Source organism: Dasypus novemcinctus, chromosome 22 (assembly GCF_030445035.2).
Source record: "Dasypus novemcinctus isolate mDasNov1 chromosome 22, mDasNov1.1.hap2, whole genome shotgun sequence".
NCBI classification, from domain to species: Eukaryota; Metazoa; Chordata; class Mammalia; order Cingulata; family Dasypodidae; genus Dasypus; species Dasypus novemcinctus.
Window position 1 is genome coordinate 1,910,045 of NC_080694.1, and position 20,690 is coordinate 1,930,734.

Below are 20,690 nucleotides of genomic sequence, written 5' to 3' on the forward strand. Positions count from 1 at the left end.
GCCAGGTTGGAGGGAAATAGAAGACGCCTTTACGAATAAGCGTTGCCTTTGTTCTGGATTTATATTCTAATATTTACAATGATTACCTTTGGTTATATGTATCTGAAAAGTGAAGTTAAAAACATGTAAATGATCAGATATTAGATGTACTTAATACATACAGGAACACCATCATTCATTTCCTCTTCTTCAGTTTGGTATGGTTTAAAAAATAAAAAAGACATTGGGTGTCTCACTTTGTGATATGAGGAGTGTCCTGGTCTCCATGGAACTGTATCTTACAATCTACAAGGTGGGTCCTAGTTCACATTGGCCAGGGTAGGATTTGAGGAAACTTAATGGATGACTGTCAGTGATTTCATTTTATTCCTAAAGTTTCTTACCTGGTGAAAGCAGCAGCAGAGATTGCTCCATGGACATGGTCAAATTGCAAGGCAGAGGGAGCAAAACATTCCTGAGCAAATCCTCTTCCCTTTGTGATTATATATTCAGCAGCCTTAGAGCACTACTTTAGCAACTCCACACTTACCACCAATTGTCTTCAGATAGTGTAGGAAGCTAAATAATTAAGAAAATGTACTTTTTAAAAAAGTGACAAAAATATTGAAAGTGAAAGAATTCCAGTAACATGTTAGCAATCTCAATTCCAATTTCTGCATTTTAACATACTAGAGAAAATACAGCATATTAAAGAAAATGGTTCCTTTTATCTTTTCTTTTTTTTAAATGAAAGCTTTCCTCTAGCATGATAGAAAATTCTTCATTCAGGAAATGTTCACAGTTAGAACTCTATGCTGCTTCCTCTTTCCCAGCCAAACTTTCCATCTTCAGTGTTCTTTCTCATGAGTTTGACACTTCCTTCATGCGATAAAACTATTTTCAGTAATAATTATGTAAAGAAACCCATAAAAACAATGGCCAGAATAGAAGTGCAAACAATGAACGCTAACTTTATTTTATAAGATTTGTTTTATTTATTTATCACTACCTACCCCCTCATTGTTTGCACTTACTGTGTCTGTTCATCTTCTTTGTTTCTTTGAGGCACTGGGAACCAAACCTGGGACTTCTGATATGGGAGGGAGGCGCCTAATGGCTTAAGTCACCTCTGTTCCCTTGAACACTAACTTTTAATGAACTTCATAAATATATAATCATGCCAGTAAAAAAATTTAAAGTAAACAGATATTACTGTATAGGTAGATTTAAAAGTAATGGAAGGTAATGGATTAATTCTCTATAATTACTTTAATACTTTTTTTTTTTTTAAGGTACTGGGGCCAGGGATTGAACCCAGGACTTCATAAGTGGGAAGCCAGCACTCAACTACTGAGCTACATCATCTCCCCTGAGTTGGTGTTTTTCAATTGTTTTTCCTTTTGTTTTTAGGAGTACTGGGGACTGAACCCAGGACCTCCCATGGGAGAAGCAGTTGCTCAACTGTTTGAGCCACATCCACTCCCAATGCATTTATATAAGGAGGAAACGTACACATTGGTCCATTCTTAATTTTGCATATGTGTCCAAATTGATCTTCTTTGCATATTCATGTTCTTTCAATAAATAAATAATTTACCACCTACCTTCACTCAAAGTTAACCAAAGCAACCTTTTTAAATTTTAATTTCAAAGTTCTTTTTCAATGAACTATAAGACATATGATAGTTAGGAAAAATCTTATACATGAGGATGATAAGCTTCTCAGATTCATAAATAACACATTTCACAATGAGTTCCAGAAATTGCAATACTGTGCATGTCTTTGTTTCTTCAGGATTGAAATTGATGCTAACAGCTTTCAAATGTTTCCACAGCTGAAAATTTTCCCCTAAAATATCTTCACCAGAAAATTCATTAAAATTTCTATTATATCTGGTGAAAAGTTTCAGTGTTTTTCTTCTTCCAAAAAAAATCTGAGAAAATGGCTGACTGTTAGAAAACACTGAGAATGTTGAATCTGTAGCTTTAGAGCAAGTATCCAGTTCTTGGCAGAAATAAAGTATCTGGATTCCTTTTGACAGTGGAAAGTGAGCATCTTTTTTCCTTTCTCCTGGCATTCCTCCTTGAAATCAGGTTCTCTTTTTCTAAATAAATGTCCATGTACTTATATTTTATTGCTGCAATGTTAATGGCTTTCTTCACAATATCTGTGTGGTGATCTTCAATGAATGATTTTAGAGTTAGGTGTTTCACTATATCTTCTTAGGGCTGTTCTGGCTGTTTGTAAATATTTTTATATCTAATTTCCTTCATTTAAAATCTCATACCAAGAGAATGAATAGCTCAGAAAAAAAAAGTCACACACTGCAGAGGAATAAAATATGAGAAGATTCCCCTGTGTACATATTAACTTTCAGATTGTACTAACTTCAAAGGGTTGAGGCGGTGGACTTGGCCCAGTGGTTAGGGCATCTGTCTACCATATGGGAGGTCCTCAGTTCAAACCCCAGGTCTCCTTGACCCGTGTGCAGCTGGCCCATGCACAGTGCAGATGCACACAAGGAGTGCCATGCCATGCAGGGGTGACCCCCGTGTAGGGGAGCCCCATGTGCAAAGGAGTGCGCCCCATAAGGAGAGCTGCCCAGCATGAAAGAAAGTGCAGCCTTCCCAGGAATGGCACCACAAACACAGAGAGCTGACACAACAAGATGACGCAACAAAAAGAAACACAGATTCCCATGCTGCTGACAACAACAGAAGCAAACAAAGAAGATGCAGCAAATAGACACAGAGAACAGACAACTGGGATGGGGAGGGAAAGGGAGAGAAATAAATATATCTTAAAAAAAAACTTCAAAGGTTGAGCTAAACTCTTCAACTTATGTCTACTGCATACAGAACTTCGTATTAAGTATACCATGTCATCAGGGACAGTCCTGTCACAGCTACATTTATGTTCTGAAGGATTTTTCATCTATGAGGTGAGACTAAAAGGAATGAAAAATTGCATTCCAATTTTTTAAGAAATGTTACCATGAAGAAACTCTTCAAGTGGTCACAAAGAATTACAGAACTGAAGTAATTCAAGTTTTATTTCTATGCAAGTATAATCTCTACGCTAACATTTTAAAAGTTTGCATCTACCATTTAAAAGTGCTAAACAAAGATAGATATGAATATACATATGAGTTAGTAAGCATACACATATTTCCTTACTTTGTCCACTGAGAGGACCTAGAAGCAATGACATCCCATAGCAATAAGTGCACACAGCATCCAGATCTTGGATTCTAAATATCATTCCCTAATAAATGGAGAAATGGGTGATTCTGATGCCGGGGCAGGGAAAATAAAAGTTGAACCTGGAGCATCTCAGAATGCCAGAAAGAAAGAGATGCTCAAAAAAATCAGAGGGACCTGTCAAAGGGACACAGTAGTCAACCTGAAAGCTAGAACAATTTGAGCAACAAAATAATGTAGTATCATATTATAACCCAAAGTAATAAATAAATATCCATGGATCCATACTGATAGAAATAAATGATTAAATAAATAAATAAATGGGGAGAAGGAACACATTTTCCTTCCAAAGAATTACATATAATATATGTAGATACCCCTGCAACAAGGAAGTAATGATTAATTTCTCCTCCCTTGAATTTGGGCTGGACTTTGTGGCTCATTTCCAAAGAATAGAATTAGGAAAAGAAAAATTACTAACTTCACAATGGAGAAACCTGGCAAATATCATGTTAACCAAGTAAGTAACATTAATGCTACTGTGATAAGCCATGTTATACCATGTTTGATGGTTAAGTTTGAGTGTCAAATTGGCCAGCTTATGGTGCCCACTTGTTTTATTAAACAAGCATTAGCCTGATTGTTACTATGAGAGCATTTAGTGGATTTAATGCATCAGTAAACTGAAATCAAATGAGAAGATTGCCTTCAACAATGATCGAGGTTTCATCCAGCCATTTTGGAATTTAAAAGGAGACATGAGATTTCAGCAGTCAGAAGAGGGAACTTCTATCTCTACTCCAGGCAGCCAGCTTCTCCAGGGGATTCATCAAAAACCTTCATTGCAATTCCTGACTTGCACCTGCCCTTAGGAATTTGGACTTGTGCATCCCCACAGTCTCATGAGAAAATTTATAAAATCTCATAATATTTACAGATATCTCCAAAATACACTATGTAAACCCCGATATGAAGCTATAAGAAAGTTACCTCACCTCTGGTGTATTCTCAAAGTATCTTAAACCCAATGTAATCATGAATACTCATCAAATACCAAATTGAGGGACCTCAATCAAATTACCTGAAAAGTGCTTTTCAGAACTTTAAGGCCAAGAAAAAAAGAAAGACTGAGCGACTGAGACAATGTCCAGACTGGAGGAGACTACAGAGACAAGATAACTCAATGCAATTTGGTGTCCTGGATGGGATCCTGGAACAAAATATAATGCTAGTGGGAAACGTGGTGAAATCTGAATAAAGCCTGGAGTTTAATTTTTTTTAATCCCATCAGAATCAATTCTTTAATAATATTATTATTGTGTGGCTTAATCAGTTATTTAATTTTATTTATATATCTTCTGAATCCCTTGAACCTTATCTTAAATCATATTATCAAACTAGATTTTCAATTTCTTCAGACAAAGTTTTTTAAAAAGTATTATAATTTTGGGACCACAGACTACCTAGTGTTTCAAAGAATAAAATTAATGAAAGATGTACAAATTCTGTATGAATAAAAGTTCATTGAATGACATTACAAAAAATTGGAAGAAATGGTGAGAAATTCCATTTTCATGGGTAGCAAGCCACAATATGGCAAATATTTCAACTCAAGTCAATTCCAATAAAAATCATCTCTTCAGGTGTTCTGATGAACTTGAAAAGCTGTCTCTAAAACTTACATGGTGTCTTAGTTTGCCAAGGGCTGATGCAAATTACCAGAAATCTGTTGGGTTTTAAATGGGGATTTATTTGGGGTAAAAGCTTACAGTCCAAGGCCATGTTGCAGTTAAAATTGGGAAGAAAGCAGGGCAGCTGAACCTGAGAGAGGACACCCAGAGGGGAAGGCAGACATGGCCCACCATCTTGTTTCAACAGATGGCAGCTGACTTTGATGAGAAAGCCCCACTGATAGTTTGGCTCAAACTAGAAGATATTGTCTCACAATTTTGAAAGCCAGAAGTCCAAAATCAAAGTGACAGCAGACCACGTGTGGCAGTTTGAGATTATTGATGAATCCAAAAAAGAGAAAGATTATGTTTGTAAACTAATCTATTCATCTGGGTGTGAGACCCTTTGTTGTATTAAATTCAGTGAGGCATCTCTAATTAAGTTTACTTGATAAAATCCATCTAGGGCTTCTGATTGGGCTATGTCAGTAAGGCGTAACTCATGTTGAGTCCACGTGCCCTTGGTGGGCCCATATAAATGTATACTCCCTCAAGAAGACACACAGGAAGAGAGAGAACTGTCATTTTGGATCCTGGAGCTCCAGAAGAGATGAGTCATCTGCCTGATCATTTGCAGCTGACCTTGTGAAGAGACCAGAGCAGCTGAGCAGCCAAGAAGGCCTGGGAAGAAATGAGCCCTATGCCAGAGACTGATACAGGGAGCCCTGTGAGACAAACTTATGCCAGCCTAGAGCTGAGATCAGGAAGGAGCTGGGCCTATGGAGCTTTAAGAGGAAGAGGAAGCCCAGGAAGGAGGAGCCAAGCAGAGATCAGTGACCATCTTGCTTCAAAACATAGCAAATTACTTTGGTGATAAAGCAACCTTGAGTTTGACTATTTAGGGCCTTGTAATTGTAAGCCTTTACCCTTTTATACAAGCCAACAGATTTCTTGTCCTTTGCATCAGCAGACTAATACACTATGCCTTCTTTAAATCTGTAGCATTTGGGTGGTGACTTGTCAACAAGCTCTGCCTCTATAACGTGGTTGTCTTCTCACTGCTTCTACTATTCCCAAATTTCTTCTGCTTATAAAGACTCCAGTCACGTTGGATCAAGCAACACCCCCCTCCCTGCTGCCATTCAGTTTGGCCTCATCTTAATAGGCTCTTTGAAGGTCCTATTTACAAGTGGGTTCACATCACAGGGCTGAGGGTTAGGCTACAGTATGTCTTTGTGGGGAACATAATTAAATCCATAACACAAAGACTAAGAATAACTAAAACACTCCTTTAGAAGAGAAAAAAAGGTATAAGCTTATGGGTGTTCATTTTATAATTATGAATCATAAAATAATATTTTAATATATAACTCATTTTCTGAATGAAATATTGCAGCATAAACAAAATTTTTTGTAAAGATTATGTTTAACGCCCTTGAAAAGGAGCATGGTGAAAGAGACCAGACCAAATGAGCACTGCTGGGGGCGTCTCCTGAGCTGCTGCTCCTCTGGACACACCACAACTCAGAGCAGTGAGCTACACATATTCTTAGACTCAAACTGTGTCTTAAGAAAGATGGATAAAACGCATTGGGCCTACTTCAGCCAACTCCACTTTACCATCACTCTCACACTAAAAGAATATTTTTAAGGGAAAAAAAATTGTCCGGTCTTAAGGAAACCCATCAGATCCTCCAATCATGAAAAAGAATGGATGCCAAAAGCAATATTTGGATTTCTGTGAGATGTCAACCAACTACATTTAAAAACAAAAATGTTAGCATTAAATAAAAGAGAGATGAAAGCCTGGAAGAATTGGTTTAAGGTCTGTATAACTAACACTGCATTTATTGGCATTTGAGTTAATGCTCCTATCTGAGTGGAGAAAGCTTATCCTAGACATTCAGATGTTTCAGGTGTAGTTCATTTCCCCAGTTTTCACAATTTTGATGGAAATAAGCCACTTTGATGTGCATGTCCACACTAGAAAAAACACATAACTGTGTGACATAGAAGGGTTTGAATTTCCAGGGCAAATTCCCACAATGCACAGGACAGAAGGGGAATCAAAACCACCCAGATCCTGGAACACATGGTGGTCTGCCAGGCAGGTGCCATGGGATTGTGAGCATTCATCTCACCAAAATGTTTAATTCAGCTCTGGAAATGAGTTGATCTAAGTCAAATAATTCACATTCATGAATGCTCACTTTTATGTTTGGACATTTAAAATATTTATCATTAATGTCTCAGAAGCAAAATAAATTGAGAAACTTAGGGGACCCAAAGTGATCCTAGTCTATACCTAAGCTGCATTTTGCAGAGAAAAAGAGATGGAAATAGCACACAGAAAATAAAAATTTTGCATTAAATTAATAATAGTAGCCATATTTATATGGGGTTCACTGAAAGCATTCTAAGTGCTTTTCACAAAATTGATTGATTTAATTGGCATAATTACCCTTGAGGTGGATACCCATTTATACCAGACTGGGGCACAAGAAAGGTAAAGTAACTTGTTCAATGACACAAACTGGGTTTGAGAGCCAGGTTTCAGACACACAGTCAGGCTGCTGATTCTGTGCTTTACTATGCTCTCTGCCTCTCCAAGGAGCTGTGGCTAAGTTCCTGACTCTATTGCTTATGAGCTTTGCTCTCATTTATACCACAGTGATGCCCCAAGCACATCTTGAAGCAGAATGTAACTCTCCTTTGGACTGTAGAAAAATGTCAGTTCCCATCATTAAAATCTGTATAAATCATAACTTCTAAATAGTAAATAAATGAATGAATAAGAAGTCTTCAATCATGAGAACATACAATTCCAAGATAGAAGAATTTTAAAATGTAAAATTTCCATGTTTGATGTCAAGAATTTAAATCTTAAAATTTATTAATATGGGCATGTTCTGAATGATAAGAGTAACTTTAAAGACTGTGCATTTGACAAGAACACTTTAGGGAAATTCAATAAAAGCCAAGTCATTCCTAGTGAAATAAATTCATACACTGCAGTAGGTGAGAAAGCAAGCACATCTTACAAGGCCTAGTTTGTGGGAAAACATCATGTTGCAGTAGGGACCTTGAGGTGAAGGAATAATTTAGATGGCACATGGCAGGCAGTGGGAGGACAGAGGAACACTGAAATTAGAGCAGAAAATCCAGGGTCAAGGATTATTTAAGGTACCTGTTAATCTTTTTATATAGCAAGCTTTAAACTTATAATCACACTCTGAATATTTAGAAATATAACATCCTTTATTTTTCCCTGGGTGAATACAATTTGCTTATAAGCCTCTTAATTTAGACTTGGTAATACAAAAAGAAGAGGAAAAGAAGAGATGAATAAGGAAAGAGGGAAGAAACGAAGAGAGAGGTGGAGAGAGAGGGATCAATATGAAGATCAATATAAAGAGGAAAAGAAAGGGAGATTAGAAAGAAAAATAGTAACTAAGGTGGACATTAATTACCATAAGCCAATTATGGTTCTGCTTTTATATATTTTGTCCTTTAATCCTTAAAAGAACCCTATGATATAGCTGTCCTTTTATTAACCCCTTGATACAGATAAAATTGAGACACTGAGGAACTAAATCAACCAGAAGAGTCAAAACCTGAAGTGAGAAGGTTTGACTCCAGAACCTCTGCTATTAACCAGTGCACCATTCCTGATCCTGCATGACCACACGGTACTCTGGAGATTAGCAAAACACTTGTGTCCTCTGACTCTCTCCTAAACAGTCTTCCCTCCTCCCTGGGTGGCATGGAAACAGCCCCTAATATCCTGCATCCTTCCTGTTCTTTGAAGTATTTGGTTTTATTTCTTATTGTGGAAATTTTCAAACATATACAAAATGGGAAAGAACTGTACAATGAATCCTCAAGTAGCCTTTACTGGTTCAGCCATCATCAACTCATGGCTAATCTTTTTTTTTTCTATATCCTCACCTACCAACCCAACCTTCCCCACTGAACAGTTTGAAGTAAATTCCAGCCATTGTATCATTTCATCTGTAAATATTTCAGTACAGGCATACCTCAGAGATTGGGACTTTAGTTCTAGACCACTGCAATACAGTGAGTATCACAATAAAGCAAGTCAAAACAAAATTTTTGGTTTCCTAATACATATAAAAGTTGTGTTTACATTAGACTTCACTCTATAAAGTGTGAAATAGAATTGTGTCCAAAAAAGCAACGTGAAGACCTTAATTAAAATACTTTATTGCTTTATTTTTATTTTTTTACCAGTATTTCTTTTTTAATTCATAAATATCAGTACCAAATATCATGTCACAGTGACCCATGATCCTCTTAAAAAAATCGTTCAAGCCTGACCATTTTGAAATTTTGCCTTTCTAATGTCTTAACCTAGATGATCTTTTTTTAATTATTTATTTTTAAAAATTACATTAAAAAATATGAGGTCCCATTCAACCCCACCGCCGCCACCCCCCACTCCCCCCACAGCAACACTCTCTCCCATCGTGACACATCCATTGCACCTGGTAAGTACATCTCTGAGCGTCACTGCACCCCATAGTCAATGGTCCACCTCATAGCCCACACTCTCCCACGTTCCATCCAGTGGGCCCTGGGGGGATCTACAATATCCCGTAATTGTCCGTGAAGCACCACCCAGGACAACTCCACGTCCCGAAAACGCCTCATCTCATCTCTTCCTCCCATTCCGCAAACCCAGCAGCCACCATGGCTACCCTTCCCACACCCATTCCACATTTTCTCTGTGGACATTGGATTGGTTGTGTCCATTGCACATCTATGTCAAGTGGGGGCTTAGATTCCACATGGATACTGGATGTACTCCTCCTGCTCTCAGTTGTAGACAATAGGCTCCATGGTGTGGTGGCTGACCTTCTTCAACTCCATGTTAGCTGAGTGGGGTAAGTCCAATAAATCAAAGTGTAGGAGCTGAAGTCTGTTGAGGCTCTGGGCATGGGTGTCACATTATCAGTCCAGAGATTCAAATCCCCTAAATATATCTTAAACCCCAGCACCAACTACAATTCCAATAAAGTAGCATGCAAGTCTTGTGAGAAGAGATCCCCTCCGAGTCCAATTCCATCACGCAGAAACACCAGCTCCAAAGAAGGGCCATCTGCCATGGCAGTGAACCCCATCTGCCATGACCATAGAACCCGTGGATCTCTTTATCCCTCAAAAGAACCATTACCTGGGGTTGTATCTACTTTATCTGTCTCTTAGACTCTGCTCAGTTGTGCATAAGGGCATTCCTTCTGACAACCTCCAGACTCTTTTTTAGAGACTCATAGCCTTATAATCTCATTTCTCCTTTCCATTTCCCCCTTACATTAGGTCAAACAGCATTTTTAACTCCTGTTATTATATGTAGACAGGGATATTCTGCTGGTCCATGTTGAACCTTTAATTCAAGGTCATTTTCTAGTTGCATCTTCAGCTGGTACTTTATTGCTTTTTAAATGCTAACCATCATCTGAGTCTTCATGAGTTGTAATCTTCTGCAGGTGGAGTGTCTTGCCTTGATATTGATGGCTGCTGACAGGGTGTTAGTTGTGGAAGGCTGGGTCTTAAAATAACAATGAGGTAGAGTGCGTCCAGTGACCCTTCCTTTCATTAAAGAGTTCTCTGTAGAATGTAATACTGTTTAATAGTATTTTACCCACAGAACTTCATTCAAAATTGGAGTCAGTCCTCTCAAACCCTGTCACTGCTTTATCAGCTAAGTTTCTGTAATATTCTAAATCGTTTGCTGTCATTTCAACAATATTTATGGCACCTTCACAGGAACAGATTCTATCTCAAGAAACCACTCTTTGCTCATCATAAGAAGCAATTCCTCATCAATCAAAGTTTTATTATGAGATTGCAGCAATTCAGTAACATTCAGGCTCCACTTCTAATTCTAGTTCTCTTGCTATTTCTACCACATCTGTAGCTACCTCCTCCACTGGAGTCTTGAACTCCTTGAAGTCATCCAGGAGGCTCAGAATCAACTTCTTCCAATGCCTGTTTGTGTGTGTGTGTGTTTTATTAAAGATTTATTTTTTTATTTATTTCTCTCCCCTTTCCCCTCCCCACCCTGAGTTGTCTGCTCCCTGTGTCCATTCGCTGTGTGTTCTTCTGTGACCGTGTCTATCCTTATCAGTGGCACTGGGAATCTGTTTTTGTTGCATCATCTTGTTGTGTCAGCTCTCCATGTGTGTGGTGCCATTCTTGGGCAGGCTGCACTTTCTTTCACGCTGGGCAGCTCTCCTTATGGGGCGCTTCTTGTGCGTGGGACTCCCCTATGTGGGGGACATCTCTGTGTGGCACGGCACTCCTTGCGTGCATCAGCACTGCACATGGGGCAGCTCCACATGGGTCAAGGAGGCCCAGGGTTTGAACCACAGACCTCCCATGTGGTAGGCGTACACCTATCCATTGGGCCAAGTCCACTTCCCTCCAATGCTTGTTAATGTGGGTATTTTCACCTCCTTCCATTGAATCAGAAATGTTCTTCATGGTATTTAGAACCTTTCCAAAAGGTTTTCAATCATCTTTTCCCAGATCCATTAGAGGCATCCCTGTCTATCACAGCTATAGCCTTATGAAATGTATTTGTCAAATAAGACTTGATGGCGGTGGACTTGGCCCAGTGGTTAGGGCATCCGTCTACCATATGGGAGCAAACAAACTGTATGATTTTGATTTCTAAAATGATCAAGATTTGCTTTATGGTCAAATATCAAGTAATTTTATATGACTCCATTGGCATTGAGTGAGAAGAGTGTTTATTCTGCAGTTGTCTGATATATTGTTCTCTATACATTGATTAGGTCAAGCTGGTTTCCTATACTGTTCAACTATTCTATATAGTTACTAAATATTTTTTAAAATCTGTTTTTGTTTAAATAGAAAATTAATCACATCTGTATGCTGATGGGAATGATCCAATAGAAACAGAAAAATGAAAATGGAAGACAAAGAGGAGAAATTTGCCAAAGAAAAGTCCAAGGAGACAAAAGTGGACAGGATCCAGTGCAGACAATGACAAGGCAGTGGTGGGCAGTACAAAGTCATGGACGCCAGGAGCTGAGAACCTGTGAACACTCCCTCCTGATTCCTTGAGGTGCAAGTGAATAAGTAAGCAAGACCATTCAGGTTTTAGGAATTTGTTGTTTCTTTCTAGACTAGAGGGAGGTGAAAGGAAAGCAGAGATCTTAACTGCAGAGATGTGGGAAAGAGACAATTAAATACTCCCAGCCTCCAGTCCTAAAGACACTGCCAGAGTTTCCAGTCTTACTGAGGAAGATGAGCCTATGTGATCTATCCCCATGACCATGAGGGGCTAGTTCACGATTAATGCTTTAAGCACCTGGCCATTTAAGATAACTACCAAGTTCTCAACTACAAGATATTTGGAGCATGAATCTGCCCACTGATGGCACTGTTCCCCACAAAAGAAAAATGAAGATCAAATGCTTCATCAAAAACTAAACGAGGCGGCGGACTTGGCCCAGTGGTTAGGGCGGCGTCCATCTACCACATGGGAGGTCCGTGGTTCAAACCCCGGGCCTCCTTGACCCGTGTGGAGCTGGCCCATGTGCAGTGCTGATGCGCACAAGGAGTGCCCTGCCACGCAGGGGTGTCTACCGCATAGGGGAGCCCCACGCGCAAGGAGTGAGCCCCGTAAGGAGAGCCACCCAGCACAAAAGAAAGTGCAGCCTGCCTAGGAATGATGCCGCACACATGGAGAACTAACACAACAAGATGACGCAACAAAAAGAAACACAGATTCCCATGCCACTGACAACTACAGAAGTGGACAAAGACGACGCAGCAAACAGACACAGAACAGACAACCGGGATGGGGGGAGAAGGGCAGAGAAATAAATAAATAAATAAATCTTAAAAAAAAAAAACCTAAATGAAACTATACACCAACATGATGTCCAGACTCCCTTCATCAACCCAAGGCTGTTTTTCAGAAGTGAAAATGGGTCATGAGGTCAAGTCAGGGGTCATTTTCAAATAATGAAACAATACAAGAGAATAGGAGTCATCCCAATGTGTCACACATATTTCTAGGGCATTTATGGGTTTCTCTAATGGATCTTGTCTCAGTGTCTGTCTCCTGGCTTATGTCAACTTGGACACCACAAGTTTTGCCTTGAAGGAAAAGCTTTTTAGCATCCATATTCTCAAAGTCAAAACCATGCTTTTTTTCTGTACCTAGTTCAACTGCAGATATCACACATTCTTATATTTAACAAAATTGAACCAAACACAACTAATTTTTCTGACTATTTCCCTGATAATGACAACTCTTGGTTATGAAAAGTATGTTAGAATCATTTTAGAATTGCATTTCTACTCCTGTACCTGAGAATCAGATGTGTCAGCACTACACACCTAGATCCTCAACTGATGAATCTTCTGTTTCTTTTATAAACATCATCGACTACCTTCTCCTATCTGGCTTGTACACATGATAGCCACTTACCCACACATGTAAATACAGCCACTCTCATGGAGGAGGATCCTCACCACCTGCTTGCAGTGAAGCTGGATGCTGTCTTGCACATACTTGGCTGTGGCATCCTCCCTCACAGGCGCATCTCTCGAGAAGGAAACCTTCAGATGAGTTAAGACCCCACTCTTAAGAAAATGCTTGAGCTCCTCTCTGAAAGAGAATACATGATGAATGGGTCACTGGCAGGTTCGTAATTTAAGTTAAAAGCACCTGAATGAGAGGGTACAGGTGTAGCTCAGTGGCTTGAGCACCTAGTTCCCACATACAAGGTCCCACGTTCAATCCCAGATCAGTACCTCCTAAAAAATAATTTTAAAAATTAAAAAAAAACAAAACACCTGAACATTAAAATCGTACACTCAGTGGTTAAGCATTAAAATCCTAGAACTGTGGCATACCTGAATAAATAATCTCTGTCCTTATGCCTGCAGCCAAAGAACAGCCACATTGCTCCAAAGTTTCCATCAGGATGTTGTTCCTGGAGTTTCTCTCTAAGTGAAAAACATAGTAAAAATGTTTATATAAACATGTAAAACCAGTCTCCCTCATCAGGAAATACCACCACCAAACCCAGGGTGTGTAAAATCCATCTTTGCAGCCATTGGAAGTTCATTCCCTCAGTTAATGTTCACTACCCACAGGGTGATGTGGCCACTCCTGCAGGCACGAAGCAAAGGCAGCACCTCCACGAGCCCCAGGTGTCTATGAGCTGGCTGGGGGCCACGTGGCATGAGTACAAAGAGAGTGTAAACAGCACACTGGGAAACCTAGGGCAATTTATACATTAAATAATGTTAGTAGCAACTTTAATGAATAAAATTAAGTTTCAAGTATTACTGAAGATGTGGTATAGGGAGCCTGGCCTTTAAAAGGTGGAACGACAACAAGCTATTTTTAAAAGTATTTCTGAAATAATAAACACATCAAGTATGTCCATTTGCCATTACTCTTTTGCTTTGTTAAGGAAAAACTAAAAAAACAAAACAAAACACGACTTTGTCCAAAGGACACTGTTCCACTATCAAGGGAACAGTACATACAAATTGTTCATCACTTCACAAATCTGGAGAGAAGCATGATTCTGCTTATTTTTTAAAACTATCAAATAGTTATCTTTGGATACTAAGTTACACCTATTGATATCATCCTGTTGAAATAACTGATGGCTGGGATTTAACTTTGAAACTTCTAGGGAACTAGATCTCTGCTATGATTGTTTTCATCATCACACCAGGAAGGTATGCCTGAAATCTGTTCACCACTACACAGGCCATAAACCACAGTGCTGCTGAAACAAAATGAAAAACAAAAGTGCTACAATAAAAAAGAAAGTTCCACTACAGAGCAAAATCCCTCTAAGATGGTACTTATTTTTCCCTGTGGTGACAAATTATTTTATGATATTAAAGTTGGTAATTTTTAAAAAATAAGTTTCACAACCAAAGTGCAAGATCCTAAAAACTACCAATGAAACAATGAAAAATGGCTACCTAATATATTTACATCCACAACCACATGGTTATGTGGTACTTCTAGCCAAAAGGGCCTTTTACTTTCAAAATACTCAAGAAGCACTTACCTATGTTGTAGGAAACCAATAAAAGGTGCTATGCCAGCTCCAGGACCCACCATTATAATGGGGACTGAAGGGTCATTTGGTAAGTGGAAAGAATTTATTGTTTGAAGACAGATGGCTATCTGGAATATTAAAGTAATCGTATGGATGGAACCAAGGTAAATATGGGGGCAAGAGAGGAGTTCTGTGAGAGTACACGAGGATGAATATAAAACATGTAATATTACACCAGAAACATATAGGGGATGACAGACTAATAATGTAAACCATAAGGCAAAACATAGGATAACTAAAAAATTTAGAAAACTGTACAATCTAAAGTATGGACCACATAGTAAGCACAGATGTCACCTTGTTTGAAAGCTATTGTCTCGGAATCTGTACATCAGTTTCAGGAAATATGATATGAATAAGCTAAAAGATTATCGCTGTGGAAGGGAAAAGGTTTTATAGTGGATCTGGGGAAGTACTGTATATTGTATATATGAATTTCAGTGATCTAAGACTCTTGTGAAGTTGACATTATGTTGGGATTCACTTTACAGGAAGTTTTGGATCACCAAGTGGTTCAACAATGGCAGCGGAGGAATACTGATATAGGATGTTATTGATAGGATATATATGGCTGACAGGGAGTTATACAGGGCATATGCCCAGGGTATATAGTAATGTCTAGATATACTCATAGTGGAAACAATTAAAAACAACAGCTGGGGGGGTACTGGGCCCCTGGCCAGGGGGTCACTGTCATGGACCCTGGGGGAGCAGCGGCAGTCCCCCAGGTGCAACAGCAAGAACCAGGAAGGAAGGAGGGCCCAACAGTGGGTTCCTGATACTAATGGCTATGCTTTTGAGCCTATACACCTGCAATAAGAACAAGGCCTAGAGTAGCACTGTGCCTGGGAGTTTCCTCCTGACAGCCTTCATGCCACTCTCACAGCCAAACTCAGCATGTAGATGCAGTGCATTCCCCCAACGTGGAACATGACACCCGGGGATGAGCCTCCCTGGCACCAAGGGATCACTACCACATACCACCTGAAGATGCAACTAGAAAATGACCTTGAATTAAAGGTTCAATACGGATCAGCAGAATATCCCTGTCTACATATAATAACATGACTTCAAAATGCTGTTTGACCTAATGTAAGGGGGAAATGGAAAGGAGAAATGAGATTATAAGGCTATGAGTCTCTAAAAAAAGAGTCTGGAGGTTGTCAGAAGGAATGCCCTTATGCACAACTGAGCAGAGTCTAAGAGACAGATAAAGTAGATACAACCCCAGGTATTGGTTCTTTTGAGGGATAAAGAGACCCACGGGTTCTATGGTCATGGCAGATGGGGTTCACTGCCATGGCAGATGGCCCTTCTTTGGAGCTGGTGTTTCTGCATGATGGAATTGGACTCGGAGGGGATCTCTTCTCACAAGACTTGCATGCTACTTTATTGGAATTGTAGTTGGTGCTGGGGTTTAAGATATATTTAGGGGATTTGAATCTCTGGACTGATAATGTGACACCCATGCCCAGAGCCTCAACAGACTTCAGCTCCTACACTTTGATTTATTGGACTTACCCCACTCAGCTAACATCGAGTTGAAGAAGGTCAACCACCACACCATGGAGCCTAGAGTGTCTACAACTGAAAGCAGGAGGAGTGCATCCAGTATCCATGTGGAATCTAAGCCCCCACTTGATATAGATGTGCAATGGACACAACCAATCCAATGTCCACAGAGAAAATGTGGAATGGGTGTGGGAAGGGTAGCCATGGTGGCTGCTGGGTTTGGGGAATGGGAGGAAGAGATGAGATGTGGAAGCGTTTTCGGGACGTGGAGTTGTCCTGGGTGGTGCTTCACGGACAATTACGGGACATTGTAGATCCCCCCAGGGCCCACTGGATGGAACGTGGGAGAGTGTGGGCTATGATGTGGACCATTGACTATGGGGTGCAGTGATGTTCAGAGATGTACTTACTGGGTGCAATGGATGTCTCACAATGATGGGAGAGAGTGTTGCTGTGGGGGCAGTGGGGGGTAGGGGCGGTGGGGTTGATTGGGACCTCATATTTTTTTAATGTAATTTTTAAAAATAATTTTAATTAAAAAAAATAAAGTAATCGTGATGACAAGTTTGAAGGAAAACATAGGCAAAAGCATATAAGCAAGATTTTCTTTGCTAAAGCAATCAGAAAGTACTAATTCTCTTTGAAGTATCATTAAATCAGATAGCATTAAATCTTATTGAAACCACGAGTGCATCTGTCACTACATAGAAATAAACAAGTCTGGCTTACACATTTTTCTTTTCTATCCAAACCAGAAGTGTTTTCAAAATGACAGGCATGTTATTTTTGAGGTAGAACACTGAACAAGTAATAATCAAATTCTTTTTCCAGGCCCATAGATAAGATCTCTCTAGTAAGCAAACCATAATATATAATATGGAGATGCAAAAAATCTAGATCAGGTGCCCAAGTTTTAAATAGAATGGTGGAATTCTACACTGGAAGGTGGAATAATCTTACACATTTCAGTCTTTAATTCAGGGAAAACTTGAAGTTCATCAACAGATTGAACACCGTATCTTTTAAATGAAGACTTTATTTAGAATGAGACTGCATTTGTAATGTTGCATTGACCAATAGTCTTGACTCCTCCACTGAACAGTTTTACTAAGGCACTAGATAGAACAGGCCCTGGGGAGGCAGGAGTGAGCAAAGCAAAGTCCCCGTCTTCATGGAGCTTCCACTTCAGCAGGAGGAACAAGTATCAACAGGCTGGTGGGGAGCGCTAAGCCTTTTGAAGGGAAGTACATTGGGATGGAGCTGCTACCTTAGCTTAGCCTCTGGGAGGAAATGTTTGGCTGTGGTGTCGGATGGGACAGTGTTCCTGTGAGAGGGCAGGGTGAGTGGGATGAAAGCAAATCTTCTATCTTTTAGGGACAGTAAGGAGACCAGAATACTAGTCAGCCCTTGTTGCAGTGACAATCAACCCCCAAATCTGAAATGGCTTAAACAGCCAACACTAATGTCTGGCTTTTGATACGTGAAGGCTGCAGGCTGGCTGTGGCTCTGCACCACAGAGCTCCTAAAGCAGCAGCTCTGAGCAGGATCACCTGTGCCTTAGGACAGAGAGGAAGAGAGAGAGGGCAAACCACACCAGGCCATCACACGGAGTGCACCTGCTCAGATGAGGCAGGCATCCTGTCTCTCCCATCTCACTGGCCAAAGCTGGTCATATGAATGAGCTAAACATCAATGGGCAGAAAGATCTACTTCTCCAATGGATGGGAAGGATGTGGGGCAGGGGAGGATTGTGTGAACAGTAATGGTCAATGGTGATGGTGAGTCTATAGGCCAACCTGGCTAGGCCACAGCATTCCTTTTATCAAATACTAGTCTAGATGTGGCTGTCAACAGGTGGCTACCATGTGCCATCAGTGGATTTTAAGATTAATCTTGAGCATCACTCCTGCCTGAGTTCCCAGTCTCCTGGCCTGCCCTAAGATTTCACTTGTTGATCCCCACAATTATGTGAGCCAATTCCCTGAACTGCATCTCTTTATAGATGTGTGTGTGTGTGCATATATATTCTATTGTTTCTTTTCTCTGGAGAATGCTGGCTGACAGCAAATACCTCTCATGAGCAGGAGGTGTGTGTGGGGGGTATGGGGACACTCTCCCACCCACCTGAACACCATGGCAGAACAGGTATCATGAGATGAGCCAACACTGACATTCTCTACACTGTGCTCTACCATGTAGAGCAAACCAAGGTTTTAAATCATACTCTTTATACCTGCACTCTCATGCCTGCATATAGGGTGGGCCGTGAAATTCTGTTGAAATGGGAGGGGAGGAAAGAGCGTGTGGAAGGGTAATCCATGCTTAGTACTTAGGATACATTTTAAAAATACTCCTTTAAAAAAAAAACAAAACACAAAAAACTTATCGGAGATAACTGGCTATTTTTATACCTTACAGGTAACTCAACTGTTCTTATATTATCCTGAGATCACAAAGTGATGCAATATTTCCAGATCAGTATTATTTTTTAACAGGGAAATTAGTTTCTCTGTTCCCAGTTTTCCATTTATGCCTAAGGAACCTGGGAGTGTCCCTGTGTCTCTCTAATGGAGTTATCTGCTTTTTGGGAAGTGGGGGGAGGTTGGGAGGGTGAAGAATACACTCAAAGACTGTAAAGTACCTCTCTGTTCCAGGTAGATCAGGAAAATATAAAGCTAACCTGCATTTCCAAGCAGTTGACTTCCCTTAAATCCTCTTAAATAAACATTCTCAAATAATAAATACCCCTAGAGGCTATGAACTTTCAACTCCAATGACATAAAAAAGCCAAAATGATCCTAACATAAAGCAAGAAATGATGCATCTCAATTATCTGGGAGAAGACTTCATGAAAGATGATGATTTTTTTTTCATTTCAATCGTCCTTACATTCAAACACAAAATATATCACAAAGTACAGATGTAAATATGTTCACAATTTGTTCAGAAAATCACGTATATTTTTCTCCTAGGTGTTTTCAAAGTGATTTCTTCTCACTAACAGCACTAATTCAGATCCTATGTACCACAGCTACTACAAAAACAGAAGAAATAGGGACAGGCGGAGCTCTTACTACCCAAAATTGAAAACTATAAAATTTGTGTCTTACACATTTAGAAAATACATGGGACAGCTTTGGGCTGCACAGCTGAAACATTAAAAAGTATATTCAGGGGGAAGCAGACTTGGCCCAGTGGTTAGGGCATCCATCTACCACATGGAAGGTCTGCAGTTCAAACCCTGGGCCTCCTTGACCCATGTGGAGCTGGCCCACATGCAGTGCTGATGCGTGCAGGGAGTGCCATGCCACACAGGGGTGTCCCCGCGTAGGGGAGCCCCACGCGCAGGGAGTGCGCCCCATAAGGAGAGCTGCCCAGCGTGGAAGAAAAATTCAGCCTGCCCAGGAATGGTGCTGCACACACGGAGAGCTGATGCAGCAAGATGACGCAACAAAAAGAAACACAGATTCCTGTGCCGCTGACAACAACAGAAGCGGACAAAGAACATGCAGGAAATGGACACAGAACAGACAATTGGGAGGGGTGGGAGGGGAAGGGGAGAGAAAGAAAATAAATAAACCTTAAAAAAAAAAGTATATTCATAGGAAGTGAAAATATTTTCCTGTCCTTAACAACAGAGATTTTATAATTAAGAGTACAGCATAAATTTTCCTTTGACTAATCTAATGACAATGTCTATTTTTATTTTCCTGGGCAGGCAAAGAAAATTCTAGTGGTGTCGCAATTGCATACTCTCCACGTACTTCAGGTGCCAGGGCTCCTCCACCATCTGTGAGTGCTGCATGCGCACTTGGCTGAAGAACCGAGGCCACCAGCATGGCCAGCCAGCCTGTAGACTCCCTTCTGCAAAACCACTGTCGTGGCCTTAGACAAAAACTCCACAACATTAAAAACAAAATGAAGCTTCCCTGGGTGAAATAAACTTGAGCTGCAAAGACACACAGGTAAGTTTTTAGAATCAGTAATAGAACTCACATGTAACCCCCTCTTCCTATTGCAGTGGAGGAGTGTTTCTATGTGGACTTCAATCTACCTGTTTATGCCCCATGAGAGGAAGACAATATTGCTTCCTAAACATTTCTCGCCTTGTTTTGTGATAACACTCAGGAAAGTCTTCCTTTACTTCTTGGCCTTTCAGACTAGAGAAGATTTACAACTACTG

The 20,690-nt window shown here is 40.1% G+C and overlaps 1 protein-coding gene across 1 annotated transcript; it reads right to left on the reverse strand.

Moving 5' to 3' along the window:
- Nucleotides 1-424: 424 nt before the first annotated feature.
- LOC139437290 (methionine synthase reductase-like) lies at nt 425-20,392 on the reverse strand. Its single transcript, XM_071210936.1, has 4 exons — nt 20,272-20,392; nt 13,764-13,856; nt 13,336-13,515; nt 425-558 (listed from the first exon to the last, which is right to left on the reverse strand). The coding sequence occupies exons 1-4, from the start codon at nt 20,310-20,312 to the stop codon at nt 498-500; spliced, it is 375 nt and encodes a 124-aa protein (XP_071067037.1). The 5' UTR covers nt 20,313-20,392; the 3' UTR covers nt 425-497.
- Between the last annotated feature and the right edge of the window lie 298 nt (nt 20,393-20,690).

Coding starts and splice junctions, on each gene's coding strand:
- LOC139437290 (XM_071210936.1), bottom strand. CDS start 20,312: ATGCAGCACTCACAGATGGTGGAGGAGCCCTGGCACCTGAA. Junction 13,516..13,763: donor GACAGAGATTATTTATTCAG/GTATGCCACAGT, acceptor ATTCTCTTTCAG/AGAGGAGCTCAAGCATTTTC. Junction 559..13,335: donor GGCTGTATTTACATGTGTGG/GTAAGTGGCTAT, acceptor TTAATTATTTAG/CTTCCTACACTATCTGAAGA.